The following is a 15,594-nucleotide window of genomic DNA, read 5'->3' as shown; positions in this document are numbered from 1 at the left end:
CTTCAGACAGCATTTCTGCTGCCTTACCACCCTGCGCCACAAGAGGCTCTCTGAGGTGCTATTGGATGACAATCCAACTGTTTCTGGGTTTGACCTTACAGGGTTGTTGTGAGGGTAGAAAGTTGGGAGAGGAGAAGGATGCTGCAGGCCTCTTCGGAAGAAATCTAGTGGGGTGTCCGTGTGAGGACAAATATATATATATATCCCCGTGAGGATCCCGCTCACCCTCTCTCGGGCGGCTCCACTCCTCCGGTGAGCTCCCTGGAGAGAGCGGGGCAAGGCAGCCATGCCTGAGACAGCCGCTGCATGCTGGAGAGTTCTCCTCGGGGGTTCAAATTTGCCTGGACAAATTCGCTTAGGCTTCCCCTTGAACACGCAGTCCCCTCTTCCGCAAAGACACAAATCCAAAAACCATCTTTACTTGACACTCCCCTCAGCAAGACGCCAGACCAGAAACATTTTAACCCCAAAGGAGGTCAGGCACTAGGAAGAATTTCTCCCTGGAAGATGCTCCGGAGAGCTTGTTGCCTTCGGCTGACGGGGCAGAGACAAAACAGAGTCACCTTAGAAGTGGCGAGACGGTGCGGCTGGAGGGTGCGGCTGGAGGGTGGGGTGGGCCCTGTGGACCCCGGAGGAAATGAGAGGAGAGCCGGGGAGGCAGGCCCGCCTTTTTGCCGCCACCAGGACAGCTGCCGCCTTCTGGCTTCCGGAGCGCATGGGAAGAGATCGACCTGCGGGTCCCAAGAATCGGAGAGCCGCGTCTCCCGGAACCCTCCTGGGCGTCAAGCTCCCGCCGGCTCCTGGAGGCCAAGGTCGCCCCGCACGGTCAGCAGCGCCTCCCGCCCCGCCCACTGTGGAACTCCCCCCCAAAAAAGAAAAAACAAATTCCTTGGGAAGGTCCGGCTTCGTTTTAAAAGGTGGGCTTTTATTAAAGAACCAAAAATCGAAATTAAATTAAATTAAAACCACCTGACTGAGGATTCGAGCTTGGTTTTGTCCGGTAACAACCCCCCCCATACGCACTTTTAGCTTTCAGCATCGGGGCCGCAACCCCCCCTTCCTTCCTTCCTTCCTTCCTTCCTTCCTTCCTTCCTTCCTTCCTTCCTTCCTTCCTTCCTTCCTTCCTTCCTTCCTTCCTTCCTTCCTTCCTTCCTTCCTTCCTTCCTTCCTTCCTTCCTTCCTTCCAGTAGGAGTTCAAAATCTTTCCTTCCTTCCTTCCTCTCTGTCTCTCTCTGTCTCTTCTTTAAAGTGCTGTGAGGACCTCGGCCGGCCGTTCACAAGCGATGAAGGTCGGCCGGAGGGGGGGGGAGAGACGGACGGGAGAAAGAAACGAGGGAAGCCCCCGGAGAAGCCACAGGGCAGCTCCTGACATTGCACTTAAGCCCCTGGTCGACCCCCCACCCCTGCCCGCCCGCCCGCCCGCTGCCCCCAGTCTGACCGAGGGGGAGAGAAGTGGACTCCAGAGGGGGCCTCTCCCGCCCCCACCCCCACCCCCGGCGTCCCCTCCCCCCCAACGTCTCTCCGGCCCTCTTGGAGGTCCCCGAAGGCGCTGCCGGTCCAGATCCGCCCGACGGGGCCTGTCTATTTACACGGCGGGCCGAGGGGAGTGCCGCTCGCTCCGGAGTCCCTCCGCAGTCTATTTACACGCGTCCCCCTTCGGGAATGGCTTTGCGTCTTGCAGCGCCTCTTCTTTTCTGGAGCAGCCTCAGTCTCCCCCCAGCCCCCCTGTGGTGGTGGGGGGGGGTGTGGCAGGCACCTCTCACTGGGGCAGCAGGGGGGGCTTGAAGGAGCAGTTGCCGGTGCAGTGTCGGGGCGTCAGCATCTTGCAGGAGAAGTGGTGCAGCGCATCGTGGGCCTCTGTGGGGGCAGCAGGAGAGAGGGAGGGGCTCAGCGCCCGCTGCCCCAAATCGCCCCCCCCCCAAGAAAAAACAACCCTCTCTCCAGGGTGCAGCAGGCCAGCTTGGGAGGAAACCGGATCCCGCGACCCCCTCCACGAAAACAAGAGCCTCGTCCGACACTTCTCCAAACTGGCCTGGCCAAATCTCCCCAGGGGGGAGGGCGCCAGGGGGGTCGCACAGACCTCTCTCCTCGGGGGAGGGGGTGTCAGGGGGTCCCGGAGCACGTCTGAAGAGCCTCGGGAGCCACCCGGGGGCCCTCCTATCCTGGCCCCGGAGGCGCTGGGAAGGCTCCACCAAGCTCCGGGCAAGCACAGACAAACGCGATCCAGAACTTGTTCCCCTTGTGGCACAGGGCAGAGGGGGGGGGAGAGCAGCCCCGAAATACCCAAACTGGAGGGCTGGGAGGACCTGGGGGACGGGGGACGGGGGGGGGGGGTGGCGGTGGGGCGGCGGGGGCTGTCTACTCAACCCACCTTTGAGCTTCTGCTGAATGGCATAGCGTGCCTTCCTCTCCTGGTCCAATTCATTGCACAGGGTGTCTACAAAGGAAATCAGAATGTGTGGGGGCAGGGCGGGGCGGGGGTCGGGAAGCAGAAGGGTCCCTCTGGCCCTCCCCCCCACTTCACGGCATTTGGGGGAAGCGGATCAGGACGCCAACATTTGGGTGGGAAGGCGCCTGTATGGCACAGCTCGCAACGCCCCAGGAAGCCAACGAATAAGGGGGGGGGGTCAGTGGTCGCTGCAGGACAGCAAAGGATGGGCACCCCCACCCGGGAGGGGGCTTCTTGGGAAGGGACTGAGACCCCTTTCGCCTGTCCCTTCAGCCCTTGCTGGAGTAGCGGGCCAGATTTGCAGGGGAGGGGGGTGGGAATAACCGGGGAGGGGGGTGTTTCTTACCCCGCACGATCTGCAGCTGTTGAACCATTTCCTCTCTGTAAGCCAACTCCCTCTTCATCTGGTCTTGAAAATTATCTGCAGGCGTAGAAAAGTGGAGGTGGGTCTGGGGCACAGCCGGGCTTCCCCGCTCTGGTACAAGCCGGATTAACTCTGCCGACAGCCCCGGTGCCCTCTGCCTGCGAGCCCCCCCTCTTCTGGTTAGAGGAAGGGGAACTGGGCCAGCTAGCCAGTCTTCGGAGAGAAACCGGAGCCACGGAGGTCGAGAGGCTGTGTTGGCCTGAAGCAGCAGGACAAGATGTCAAGATTTGTGCCCAGGGGCCGCTGGAAGCTCCCCCCCCCCCCGCAAAGACGGATCCAGGGTCGCCCCCCCAGTCCTCTTGCGGGGTCGCTCGGGTGCAATGAGGGATGAACGAACACGCCCACACAAAAGCTCCTTTCGTTCTAAAGTCCTTTAAAAACCAACCGGATTTTTTTTGGGGGTGGGGGGCACAGGATTGTCTCTGGGGACCGACTCCCCTGTCCAAATCCGCAGACTTCGCACCCTGGTCCCTTCGGAGGTTCTGGGGCAGGGGAACCCGCCTCGGGCCCCGCTCCACAGGCTACTCGCAAGTAAATAAACGTGGATGGTGTCCAGAAGCCACCCGAGACGGGCGGGCGGGGGAAATTTTATTTATTAATTTATCCTTCCGATTGCGAATCCGCCACCCCCCCCCCCCGCCCCGCGGAATTACAAACACGATTTTAAACAGGCTCTTTCCAACCCATCGGAACACGTCCCGGGGGTCAGGTCCCAGCATTTTAATCCAACCCAGTGCTGCGTGGGGACGGAAATGGGGGACAAGGGGGGTGGGGCTGGGGGGTGGGGGAGCGGGAAAGAACAGGGCAAGCGCCCATCCCTTGAAAGCCATCGAAATCCGGGGATCCGGTTTTGCCAAGCGGACCTTGCTCTTGGCACGGCCAGTGGGTCCATTTTATTTATTTGATTCCTATACCGCCCTTCCATGAATTAATAATCTGCCTCTGATACCGTGACAGACCCCAGTGCAGAGAAGGGATTGATTCGGTTCCTAAGACGACCCAGTTAAAAGAGTCCCTGTTAATTTGGCGCCTCCCCCCCCCCCCCGCGGGTGAACCAAAAGGAGCGCCCCTTTGGCCAGGTGAGGGTCTTCAGCCTCTTGGACAGTCCCCGTCCATTCCAGGGCAGAGTCCCGCCCGGGTTTTCCTTTCGATGATTCCCAATCTTCAATTTGCCTCCTTCTAAAACATTTGAGGTCTGGGCTTCCAAACCCCTGAAGAGGGGAGGGGGGCGGGGGGGGGCGGGGGGGGGTCCAATACCTTTGAGACTCTGGAAATCTCTTTCCAATTTCTTCCTGAGTTCCATTTGCTCCAAGAGCAGTTTCTGCAACTCATCTGTCAGAAAAAAAACACAATAATATGATCATTGTTATAATTATAGGTTGAACCGATGGGAGAGAAAGAGGAACGGGAAAAACAAATTATTTCCTCGTGATCAGGGGAAACACAACACAGTTGCTTTAAAAAGATCTTGGGAGGGTGTACTTCAGTTGAAGGAGTCGTTCAAATTTGTTCCAATTAACTCATTTGTTCCAGCAATTTCAGGATTTTAAATAGATATATAATCTCACAGGAGTCTTTCAATTGAAAGATTATGCTCAAATAAAGAAACCGGGATTATTTTGATCTGAAATTGGGTTTTTTTTAGAGACCTGGGATCCTCTGGGATCCTCTGCCTGCAAGGGGAGAAAAACCAAGGTCAAATGTTCATTGATCCATCGCCTAAAATAGCCCGGGACCCTAAAGGTGCTGAATTGGGGAGACGAAGAGAACTAGAAATTCATCTTGGCAAATGGGTGGGGTATTACAGAGGCCTCTGGGGCCGGGCCCTCCTGCCTGCCGGGGTCCCCCTCACCTCTTGCCAGATTTCCGATGTCTTTTTCCACCAACTGGGTCCTGGGGCCGTCGATCCCGACTACCACCTCGCCTGCGGGTGGGAAGGAAAGAAAGCAGCCCGTGAGCGTGGGACCCAGGATCCTGCCCAGGAGAGGCCCAAGCGCTCTGGGTGGGAAGGAGCCCCCGGGCAGGATCTGCTCACCCTCCGGAGGGCGAGGAAAGCCTCCTTGACAGAGAAGCACCCAGAGGCAACCCGTAAAAGGGCAGTTGCACCTGTCACTTGATAGCCAAGACCCCGAGCGAGGGAAGGAGGTCTGCCACCGGCAAGGACTGCATCCGCTCCCTCCCCCGTGTCATCCCAAGCCGTCCACACGTTCAGCCGGCAGCCCCCAGGTTTCCCTACAGAGTAGCCATCAAGCGATGGGTGCGCAGGTGTGAACCAGGCCTCGGGCCCCCACCCCTGGCCCCCACCCCTTCCAGGTGCCTGATCCTTCCTGCCACGACTTTCTCTCCTGGGCCTGCTGAGACCCCTGAAAGGGAGACCCAGAGGGCAGTATCTGCTGGAAGCCAAGCCCTCAGTGGACCCGCGCTCATCTCCTCTTGACTCCCCCACCAAGAGATGAAGGCAGACCCTGGGGACTGGCCAGGTCCAAGCAGACAGGCGGGCTTCCAGGTCAACCCGCGCATTTTCTTCGAGGGAACCTAAGCACAGCCACTCGGATCCAAGCGTCACTGATTCCTGAGTAAGTCCCGACAGGCCTGCAGCCCTGGTTTCACCGGAAGAGGCCAGCAGCCTGCAGAGGTGTCCCCACGGCACTTGGAGGGAGTGACTCCCGAGGAAGCAAGGGTCGGGCTCGGGCCCCTGCGGCAGGAGCAGCGCCTGGAAATAGCCCACTAAGAGGATCAGAGCATTAGCCTGCCTTAACTACACCTCGCCGTTCAGGTCGGGTTGGGTGTGTGTGTGTGTGTGTGTGTGTGTGTGTGTGTGTGCAACTTCCCAGGGCGGTTGGCAACCAAGCCTTACCTCGGTCGGGGCGGGCCGGGCTGGGCTGTGAGGCGGTCCTTTGGTCTTGATAGGATTTCTTGCTCTCCAAATCTTCCCCGCTGGTCTGATTGTCTTCCTTATCTGGGTCTTACAGCAAATAAACCGATTTTGCGGCACAAGCAACCAAAGTCTGAGCCTTAACTACCGAATTAAGCACAAATCCCCCGCTAAAGCCCTCTTAGGGGGCGGCCTAATCGCCTTGCGGAGGAAAGGAGCTTGTGCCTTGGGAGGTCTTCGGCCTGCCTGGGCCCGGCAGGAGCTGAGAGCCGAGAGCCGTGGCCGCGGAAAGAGACCCCTCTCTGGCAGGGGGCCCCTTGGGGGCAAAGGGGCAGGATCAGCGAGCAAACCCCGTCTCAGCGGAGGTCAGAAATTGCCCCCCAGTGGGCAGAAAACCAACATCCTTGGGGGGAGGGGGCAGATGCCCACGTAGACAGGAAAAGGGGACCACCAAAACAGGCCTGAGAAGGGCGGGTGGGGGGAGGGTGAGACCACCCCAGACCACCCCAGGGCCCACCTCCTCCCGACCCCAGCCTCGGAGGGCTCGGTGCTTACCGTTCCTCTCAGGGGTGCAGAGGTAAGCGGTCGTCTGGGGGCCCAGGGGGGTGCTGGGCTTGAGAGCCGGGGGGTGCTCGTCTCTCTCCGGGGGGTACCCCTGCAGGAGCAAGGACATCGCCCGGGTGGATGGGGGGCCTCGGGACAAGGCCACCCATCCCACCACCGGAGACACCCAAGCCGGCCGGAGGGAAAGGGGGGGCAGGCTCAACTCCGCCACCTTTTCCAAAAAGCAATGCGGGGGGGGGGAGGCCTTTCCAGGCTGTGGACGGGACTTGAGCCGCATCTAGGAGAGGCTGGTCCTCCTCGACACAGGGGGACCTTCCCCGGGAATCCGGGGCCTCGTCCCTCTCCCTGGGGCCCGACCACGGGGCAGGGGGCCCCTATCTAGGCCAAAGAGCAGGAAGGGGTGGGCAGAGCCCTTGCCACGATAGCCCGCAGGAGTCTACCACACGGGACGAGCCCCCAAAGACCTTCTCCCCAAAGCAGAAGAGGGGGTTTCATAGGCCGCTTCTCTCTACTTTAAGGAGCCTCGACGCAGCTTACAATCCCTGAGAGAGCTCTGAGAGAACCGTAACTGGCCAAGGTCACACAGAAGGAGGAGCAGGGACTCACACCCAGTTCTCTGGACTGGAATCCACCCCTCCACACTGCTCTCAAAAGCAGCGGATCCTTTCAGAGGGCGAGCCTCAGGCGAGGGCGGCATATAAATACAATAAATAAATGAGTCTGCAGGAGAGCAGCTGCATTCGAACCCAGGAGCCCCTGAGAGACCAACATCCCGGGCGGGAGAGCAGTGGAGGCGGTTCGCCAGGGCCGCTCTCTGGGCAGGGAGGGGGGGCTGCCGGCGAAAAAAGGGAGAGAAAAGAAAGGAGAGCGGACTCTGCTGAGGCTACTCGCGAGTAGCGCCCCAGGCTCCCAGGAGAGGGCGAGGCCGGCCTGCCACTCTTGCTGCCGGGCGGCGGGACCTGTCCTTGGTGCTGAAACCGACGCCGGAACCGCCGGAGCTCGGCGCGAGGCCAGAGGTTCGGGGGAGGCGCCGTCTAGGTCCCTTGACTCCCCAGAGACCCACCCCGAAAATCCGGCTGCTGGAACCGGCAGGGCTCCCCGCGGAAGCCTCCGCCTCCGCCTCCGCGGCTCAAGCGAGGAGTCCTTGGGAAGGCGCTGGCCGGCGCTTCTCTCCTGAACGCGGAGCTACAGCCAAGGGGGGCACATTTGGGTCGAGACCCCCACCTCCGCCAGCGTAATGCGCCAATGCCCGGCCCACGTTTGCACGGCCCGAAAAGCCCCCCCCCCCAAAAAAGCACGCACCCGGCAAAGGATGCCGTCCACACGCGAGTTCCCTTAAAAGCTTGGAGAACCGAGAGGCCGCGGGACGCCCCGCTGAATCCCGGCCAGCCGCAGGCCCTGGGGGTCGGCAGGAGGGACAAGCTCGCAGGTTCCTCTCTTCTGCCCGCCCCCGAAGCCCCCCACATCCTGCAGCCCTGAATCCTCGAGCCCCCCAAACAACAAATAAATTGCCTCCAAACACCGCAAAAACCCTCCAAAAATGTCAAAGCTGAAACTGGACTCCAGAAAGTTTTGCCCCGGGGCCCAGACCGCCCCACCCCCACCCCCCTCCCCCCAGAAGCTTTCAGGAGCTGCCCCTGGGGGGGGAGCCTGGCCGCCTTGGCCGCCCCTTCCCCTTCCCCGTGGGCACCTCGTAAGCAGGCGCGCCGCCACTCCTGGCCGGGCTGCCTTGGGGCTCCGGGGCCTTCTCGGCGGCTTTGTCGGCCTCCAGGGCCTCGTCGGGGGCGGGCAGGAGCAGGGCGGGCGGCGGGGGTGGCAGAGGGGCCTGGTCGCCTTCCTCGGGGGGCGCCTCTTCGTCCTCGTCGTCGTCGTCGTCCCCGGGGAAGCGGTTGGACTCCACGTCCACCTCGGGCTCGTCCACGGCGTCGTCGTTGCCGCCGGGCGAGAGGGAGCGGTAGCTGGAGCTGCCCTCGCTGAGGAAGTCCGGGGACAGGTAGCCGGGGGGCGCGGGGCAGACGCGGGGGCCGGGGGCGCCGTAGGCCTCGCGCGTCCCGTACAGCTTGGCGATGCTCTCGGCGTCCTTCACCACGGGCCGGAAGGCGGACAGGTAGCTCCCTTTCCGCGGCAGCGGCAGCGGTGCCAGCAGGGCCTCGTCCCCGGAGCGCTCCTCGTCGCCCACGGCCGCCGCGGCCCGGGACAGGGCGCTGGGGCAGCGCTCGCCATCGGCGCCGCCGGAGCCGGAGCCCTCCTGGGGCGTGGCGCTGCCCCGCTCGCTGCCCGACGGCTCGGAGCCCTCCAGCTCCACGTGGCCGTGGCCGTGGCCGTGGCTGTGGCCGCGCATCCCCAGCGGCTCGACGGCGGCGGCGGCAGCGGCGGCGGCGGCGGCCACCACGACGGCGGTGGCGGCGGCTTTGGCCTGGCTCTGGGCCGGGTAGGGCGGCACGGGCAGGCTCCCGGAGGCCGGCCAGAACATGGGGAAGGACGGGTAGACGGCGGCGCCGTCCTTGGCGGGCGCGCCGGGGGGCTGCTGCTGGGGCGGCGGCTGGGGCGGGTGCGGGTGCGGCGGGCCCCAAAACATGCCCTGCGCCAAGGCGCCGCCGCCCTTGCCCGGCTCGCCCCCGCCGGCGCCGCCCAGCGCCTCGTCCTGCTTCTTGGGGCACAGGCCGAAGGCGGCGGGGAAGGCGTAGGGCGGCGGGAAGAGCGGCGGCGGCAGCTTCTGCAGCATGCCGAAGCCCTTGCTGGGCACCGGGATCACCGGGTAGCTGCGCACGGCGGCGGCGGCGGGCCCGTGCGCTCCGGCGGCCAGGCCCAGGGCGCCGCGCTCCACCCCGGGCGGCTCGTCGGCGCCGCCGCAGCGCAGGCTCTTGTGCGCGGGCGCCAGCTCGGCGGCGGCGGCGGCGGCGGCGGGGGGCGGCGGGTGGAGGGCGCTCTTGGCGGCGGAGGCGCCCCCGGGCCCGTGCAGCGAGAAGGTCCGCTTGCGGGTGCCGCCGTTGAACATGGCCTTGACGTCCTCCCAGGCGTGGCTGAGGTCGTCGGCGGCGCCCTTGTCGCTGAGCTTGAGGTGGCGGCGCCACGAGTTGAAGTTGGCGGCGTCGGGCTGCGTGTACTTGGCGTCGGGCGTGCGATGCGAGTGGAAGATGAACTTGTTGGGCGAGAAGTACATGCTGCAGTAGGCGCACTTGATGCACTTGGCGCGCGAGCTGTTGTAGCGCGCCGGGATGAAGCTGCCGCGGGAGCCCCACGCGCACTCGTGCACCACGTCGAAGGCGAAGTTCTCGGGCAGCTTGGGCGGCTTGTGCTCGCCCAGGAACGACTTGCAGAGGCGCTCGGCCTCGCGCTTGGTGATCATGCCGCAGCGGCGCGACGAGATGGGCATGGCGCCCGCCCGGCGCAGGATCTCCAGCTGCACGGGGGTGCACTGCACGCACGTGATGCCCAGCGCGACCCGCCGGTTGTGGATCTCATTGTAGCTGTAGTTCTTGAGCAGCGTGTTGGAGATCTGCGCCAGGCACAGGCGCTCCTGCCCGTCGATGACCAGCGACACGATGGGCACCCCGTACAGCGACGTCTCCCCCACCTGGTTGGGCTTCAGCGGGCCGGCGCCCGAGTAGGGCTGCAGCTCCTGCTTGGAGTGGGGCGACGACGACGACGACGACGAGGAGGAGGAGGAGGAAGAGGAGGAGGAGCTAGAGTCGCGCCCGGGCCCCAGCTGACTGGCGGCCGACAGCGACTCCATGGCCAGCCCCGAAGCGAGCCGACTCCTGCGGGGAGAAGCGAGAAAGGCGCTCAGGCCGGGCTGCGCGGCCAGCAAAGGACACCGGCGCCTGCCCCCCACGACGGGCGCGGAAAGGGCCCCGAGGCCGGGGGGTCGCGGGGAGCCGCGCAAACTCCCCTGTCCGGTCCCGGGGATCCTTCCCAACAGGAACCTGCCTGGGAAGGGCGTGCGAGCCGCATCGGGAGCCGAAGGCCCCTTGCCCGGGAGGAAGGGGAAGGTCCCCCGCCAGCAGCGCCTTGGAGGGCGCTCGAGAGGGGGAGCCGGCCGAGCAGCCGCAGGTCTGGGGAAGGCCGCGGGATAACAGGCGAGCGAGGCCGAGAACAAGACTTGCGGCTACCCGCTTTCCCCGCCCCCCCCTCAGCGTCGCCCTTAAAACGTTGGCAAATTTAAAGAGTAAAAAAAAAAATGCAAGGACAGAAAAATATCACAGAAGCCAGGAAAACCCAACCATTTATTCCTCCCCGCAATTTCTTTGGCGCCTCCTGGTCTACCCCGAAGAGAGCCCCCAGCTCCCCCCCCCAATTTCTCCCCTCCCCCCTCACACATCCCCTCTCTCTCTCGGGCAGGGGCCCTTTGTTCCCCCTCCCCCCAGGGTTCTCTCTGTGTTGGGGGGGGGGCGGGGGCGAGACTCGTCCTGTCACCAGACGCGCCGGCAGAGGTCTTTAAAGGTGAGCCGGAGCTGCGCTTTCCCGCATCCGACCGGGTTTAAATCAACCGCTCTCTGTCTTTCTTAGCCCGGCCGCTAATCCTGCCCCGACAGGGTGCCCGAGGTATTTAGGGGGAGACGCCGGGCCTCTCCTGAGCCCCACGACGCCCGACATCATCATCAAGAGGAGGAAAAGAGGCCAAGCCCCGGGCCGGGCGGCTTTCGCCATCCCTCCCCTTTTGGGACGCTGGAATGTTCTCAAATACGGAGGAAGGAACCGGGTGGCAGGCAGGGAAGCCCCCACCCCTCCGCCCCCTCCAGTTTCCCTTCGAAGGTCTTTGCAGGCGATTAGGAGCGAGGGAGATTATTGAACGGCGCCCTTGCAAGCCGCTTCCAGAGTTGCAAGAGGCCCGGAGGAGAAGGGCGCCTGAGCCGAGGAGCCAAGGCGCTTAGCGCAAAGGGGATCGCGCGGGCTTAAGCCGGGAGCTTTCGTGGTCATTACACAGAGTGGCTCCGGCGAGCTGGGCGCCAAGTTCCGCTCCCTGAGTCCGTTTCTGCTCCGTCCCCCGTCCCCCCGGGCCACTTTCCTTCTCTCGCTCTTCCTCTCTCCCTCCTCAAACCCAACGAGAAATATTTCCGACCGGGAAATTTGCAAAAGGGAAAACGGAGAGAGACACCCGCGCGCAGAACACCCCATCTCCCCTTGTTCAGCCCCCCTTCCCCCGGCTTCTCTCCCTCCCTCCCCCCGATCGAAATAATTCTTTCTCCCCTTGAAGGCAAAACAAAACGGGGAAACCTTTGGAAAAAACGACCCAGCCCGAGGCTCGCCTTCCTTCGCTGCCCCCGGAATCTGGAGGGGCTCCGGCGAAGACGAAAGCGGCTGAACCGTTGGGCCCCCGACTGGCACAATCCGGGAAGGAAGGAAGGAAGGAAGGAAGGAAGGAAGGAAGGAAGGAAGGAAGGAAGGAAGGAAGTCAGGTCGGGGGATTTATTCCAAACCAGCCGGGAGAAAGGGCTTTCCGGGGCACCCAACCGCCAAGGCGCCCGCGCCCGGGTCCTGGAAAAGCCCCCCGCCCAAAGGGCCCGTCTTTCCCGCGCTGGGGGGGGGGGCGGCGGCGGAGGGGGGGGGGAAGGGGAGACTCCGCTTACCGTCGGCGCAAGGGCGACTCCCGGCCGGCTGGGCGCTCCGACTAGCGGGCCCGGCTCATGGGGCTCCTGCGCGGGGGCGCCGTGCCCTTGGCGGCCGTCCGGGGCTCTGGAGCTGCAGGCGGGAGGCTGACCGCATGGCTTCCGAAGGCGCGGGCGGGGCGAGGCGGGGGCGGGGAGGGAGAAGGGGGCGCCGGCGAGGCAGTCGGGCGGACGGGATCCTGAGCCTTAGTCGCAGGCGCCGCCGCCGCGCACTGAGCCGCTGACGGGCGCGCGAGGAGAAAGGCGACATTCACTTAGCAGCGCCGGCATCTTTACGCCGCCCGCCGGCGGGACCGGGCGCCTGTCAATCATCCGGCGGCGCCAGTCAATCAAAAGGCGGACGGCGCTTCTTTAAGCGACAACAGATTGCCGGGCGGGGCGGGGCGGGGGAGGAGAGGAGGAGGAGGAGGAGGAGGAGGGAGCCGGGTGCTGCCAAGGAGTCGCCCGAGCTGGAGCAGGTAAGCCTTGGCGTGGGGACCCCCGACGACCCTGGCTGGGGACAGCACCCCCATCCCCCCCCCATAAGCCACCCCCCCCCCCCAGGAGGCCAACCCGCCTACCGTCTCGGCTGATTCTTCCTCCACGGTGGCTTTATTGGGGACTAGAACTTGGAAGGGGCGGGGCTGGGCTGGGCTGGCCAGCAGGGTCCGGCCTCGGTGACGCCTCCCCCTCGACTATGACCCCCTCGCAAGCCTAGAGGGGCAGAGCTGGTGGGGGGAGCATCCCCCGGACACCCCGGGAAGTCGACCAGCCTCCCGCTCTGCCTTCCAGGCGGGCCCCGATCCTGCAGGGATCGCCGTCGGGGGCTGGAAACCGGGAAGGAGGCGCGGAGATCTCCATGCGAGGCGGAGGGGGGGGGGGCGGCGGCAGTGTGGCCGAGCCCCTTTCGGAGGCGACCGAGGAGACGTTTTTGGCCAGGGCAGACGGGGGAACAGGCCGGGGTGCGGGGAGAGGGGTTGGTCGGCCGGGGCTCCAGCGCTCGCCTCGCGGTTCCGGGGACGTTGGGCTGGCCAAGCGCGGTCGCTCTCTGCGCTGGAAAAGTTTCCGCCGATGGCGAGGGTGGGGGTGAGGGTGGGGGGCGGAGGGGGTCGGACGGTGCTTCCTTGGGCCCGTCTCCTCCGGCTTCTTCCCCAAACATTTCGATGACGTCATCGCACAGGGGCCTCCTTGTCCACCTGGGGCCCCGAGCGCACCTGCCTGACCAACCAAGGCGTCGGAGGGGCCTTCTGAATAGCTTTACACGCCTGCGCCTCTAATCCGGATTTTCATCTACACATTTTTGGGGGGAGGGAACAGGAGCCTGTGTTCTTTTTTCTTCCAAGCGCCTCTTCCTCCCCCGCGCGGACTTCTCTGCTCTCTCCCTCCTCTCTGGCCGGCCCGCCGCATCCTAAGCTAAGTGCTCCTCGGGAGGCACCCGCCGGCGCCTGCCCGGCTTGAGATCTTGGGCAGGCAGCGAGACGCCTCCCGAAAAGCCGCGTTTACACAGAGCGGAGCAGGAAAGGTCTGAACGGAGCCGAAGGAAGGAAGGAAGGAAGGAAGGAAGGAAGGAAGGAAGGAAGGAAGGAAGGAAGGGAAACAGCCGGGAAAAGCTGCTGCCGGATGCCGGATGCGGCCCGTTTCTTTCCCGTCCCGACTGGCAGCATTTCAGCGGCATTAGTTTCCCCGGCGCCTTCTGTAGGGAAACCTTGCCCGGGTATTTTCCGAGGCCGACCGAAATAAAATTTATTTAATTTAAATTAAAAACAAAATCAAACTCCCCAACCCACCTACCACAGACCGGCCTTCCTTTCCTCGGGCGTTTTTCGGAGCGCAACGTGGCATTAAGTGCTCTTAATGGACGCCTTAATTAAACTGTAATTAATCATACTGTCCGGCCCCAAATTTGAGCAATTACCCTAATCAAACAGAAGTTAATAACGGCCCCGGCCCCGGCCCCCGGGCCAGCGCTTGGAGGGGGGGTAGGCGGCGCCCGTCCGCAGGCAAGCCGCGGTCCCCTTTCGCCCCCGACATATGGGGGACATATTCGAGCCAGCATTGTTATGAAAATGCCGACGCCTCCGCGAGAGCGCACGCATCGGGAAGGGGGGGTGTCCTTGACGGCGGACGGGGGGGCATCAATCTCTTCCCAGGAATCTGCCGGCGGGGGGGGGGGACGGAGGGGAGCAGGCCGCGGGCAGGGGGGGGGGCGCGCACAGTAATCGGAGCCACTTTGGCCCGTCCGCGGCGTCCTTAGGAGAAGGCGGCCTCCTCCTCGGCCGGGCTCCTGTCCCCGGGCCCCCAACGCGGGCGGACAAAAGGGGAGCTGGAGGGCGGCCGGGAGCGGCGCGGCAAGAACTCTCTTCTTCGGCTCTCGTTTCGCAGAGCGAAAGGCCGGCCGTAATTACAAAGGGACGCGGTAATTATTCCTCGCCTGTGAATTATTTAAGGCAGACACACACCGGATCCTGCGCCCGGCCCCAGCCACGCCGCGGCTCCGGGGGGCCAGAGAGGCCCTCGCCCCCCAGCCCCAGCCCCAGCCCCAGCCCGCCCCCGCCGCCTCTTCTCTTAATTAGACCTCCCCCCTTGCCCCGCACCCCCAGACGCCCCCTGAACGGAACCCCGCAAGGGCCGCCCCCCCCCCGCCACAAAAATGTGTAGTTAAATATTTATTAGCCGTTATTACTGCGCCAACCGATTAGGCCGCCTGCTACCGAGGGCCGCCCGCCCTGGCGAGGAAGTTAAAAAGATGAACCCTTTTCATAAGCGGCAGGCAGAGCGGCTGGCGGGAGGAGGGGGGGGGCGTGCGGGCCGCCCCCCGCCGAGACAGGCGGCTTATGCATGCTTTTAATATGTGCCCGTGGTGGCGGGGTTTTTTCTTTAAGGCAAAAGTTAGGCTTCGGTATTAATTTGATGGAACGGGATTTTTTTATTATTGGAAGGGGGTGGGGCGTTCTTTCAATTTTTAAAATATTATTTATTAGAATAATTCACGGGCGCTGCGCGGTTTGATGCCAGACCACGATGAATTTAAAAAACAAACCAACCCCCAACTCAGACCAAGGCAGGCAAACTGCGCCGCGTGGAGTTTAAATGAAATTTTAAATACTTACAAAGCGCCGTATTTAATCCGATCCCTCCTCCCTTTCCTCGCCCGCACCCCCCCCCCCGCCCTTCGCCCCAGGCCTCTTAACCTCTGCCGAGCGGTGGATATTAGACCCGTCTGTTAGCCTCCAGTGTCAATTGGAAACGCAACCCCGGGAAGGGCGGGGGGGGGGCTGGGAGGCGCAGGGGGAGGAAAGTTGGACGGAGGAAGTTGAGGGCCCGGCCGACAGGGGCTCCTCAAACAGCCGGGGCTGTGGGGCACAGAACTGGGAAGACTGGAGGGGAGGGGAGGTTTTGGTGGGGTGGGGAGACCCTCGACACTTTTCCCGGGAGGGGGGGGGGGACTCGAGGACTCAAGCGCCGCCCGTTTGACAGCCACACTCCGGGGCTGTAATCACATTTCATGGCAAGTCTCGTGAAAATAAGGCGCACGCCGGGGTCTAGTCACAAGGCCCGGCTCCCAAGAGCCAGAAGTCCGACGACGAGGGAGGCACCAAATACGCACCCCCCCCCCGAGAAGCACACACTCGGGGCTTCAATCGAGCACCGATGCCAACCGCCCAGGGGTCGGCAGGAGCCACCGTCGGCGACT

The 15,594-nt window shown here is 63.7% G+C and overlaps 1 protein-coding gene across 2 annotated transcripts; it reads right to left on the bottom strand.

Annotated features, from left to right (window-relative positions):
* Nucleotides 1-1,511: 1,511 nt before the first annotated feature.
* SKOR1 (SKI family transcriptional corepressor 1) lies at nucleotides 1,512-12,312 on the bottom strand. 2 transcript variants are annotated; one of them, XM_077317403.1, is made up of 9 exons: nucleotides 11,883-12,312; nucleotides 8,003-10,073; nucleotides 6,304-6,403; nucleotides 5,731-5,832; nucleotides 4,726-4,797; nucleotides 4,131-4,205; nucleotides 2,796-2,870; nucleotides 2,372-2,437; nucleotides 1,512-1,857 (listed from the first exon to the last, which is right to left on the bottom strand). In XM_077317403.1, the coding sequence occupies exons 2-9, from the start codon at nucleotides 10,046-10,048 to the stop codon at nucleotides 1,760-1,762; spliced, it is 2,634 nt and encodes an 877-aa protein (XP_077173518.1). In that variant the 5' UTR covers nucleotides 10,049-10,073; nucleotides 11,883-12,312; the 3' UTR covers nucleotides 1,512-1,759. The 2 variants fall into 2 exon arrangements, with proteins under 2 accessions (XP_077173518.1, XP_077173517.1); XM_077317402.1 differs by having other exon boundaries at nucleotides 5,731-5,838; nucleotides 11,883-12,310.
* Nucleotides 12,313-15,594: the final 3,282 nt, after the last annotated feature.

This window comes from Paroedura picta, chromosome 18 (genome assembly GCF_049243985.1).
Source record: "Paroedura picta isolate Pp20150507F chromosome 18, Ppicta_v3.0, whole genome shotgun sequence".
Lineage (NCBI taxonomy): Eukaryota > Metazoa > Chordata > Lepidosauria > Squamata > Gekkonidae > Paroedura > Paroedura picta.
Note: the sequence above shows the minus strand (reverse complement) of the source record. Positions and strands in the feature narration are given on the sequence as shown.

Coding starts and splice junctions, on each gene's coding strand:
- SKOR1 (XM_077317402.1), bottom strand. CDS start 10,048: ATGGAGTCGCTGTCGGCCGCCAGTCAGCTGGGGCCCGGGCGCGACTCT. Junction 4,206..4,725: donor CATCGGAAATCTGGCAAGAG/GTGAGGGGGACC, acceptor TTTTTCTGACAG/ATGAGTTGCAGAAACTGCTC. Junction 2,871..4,130: donor AGATTTCCAGAGTCTCAAAG/GTATTGGACCCC, acceptor CTACGCCTGCAG/ATAATTTTCAAGACCAGATG.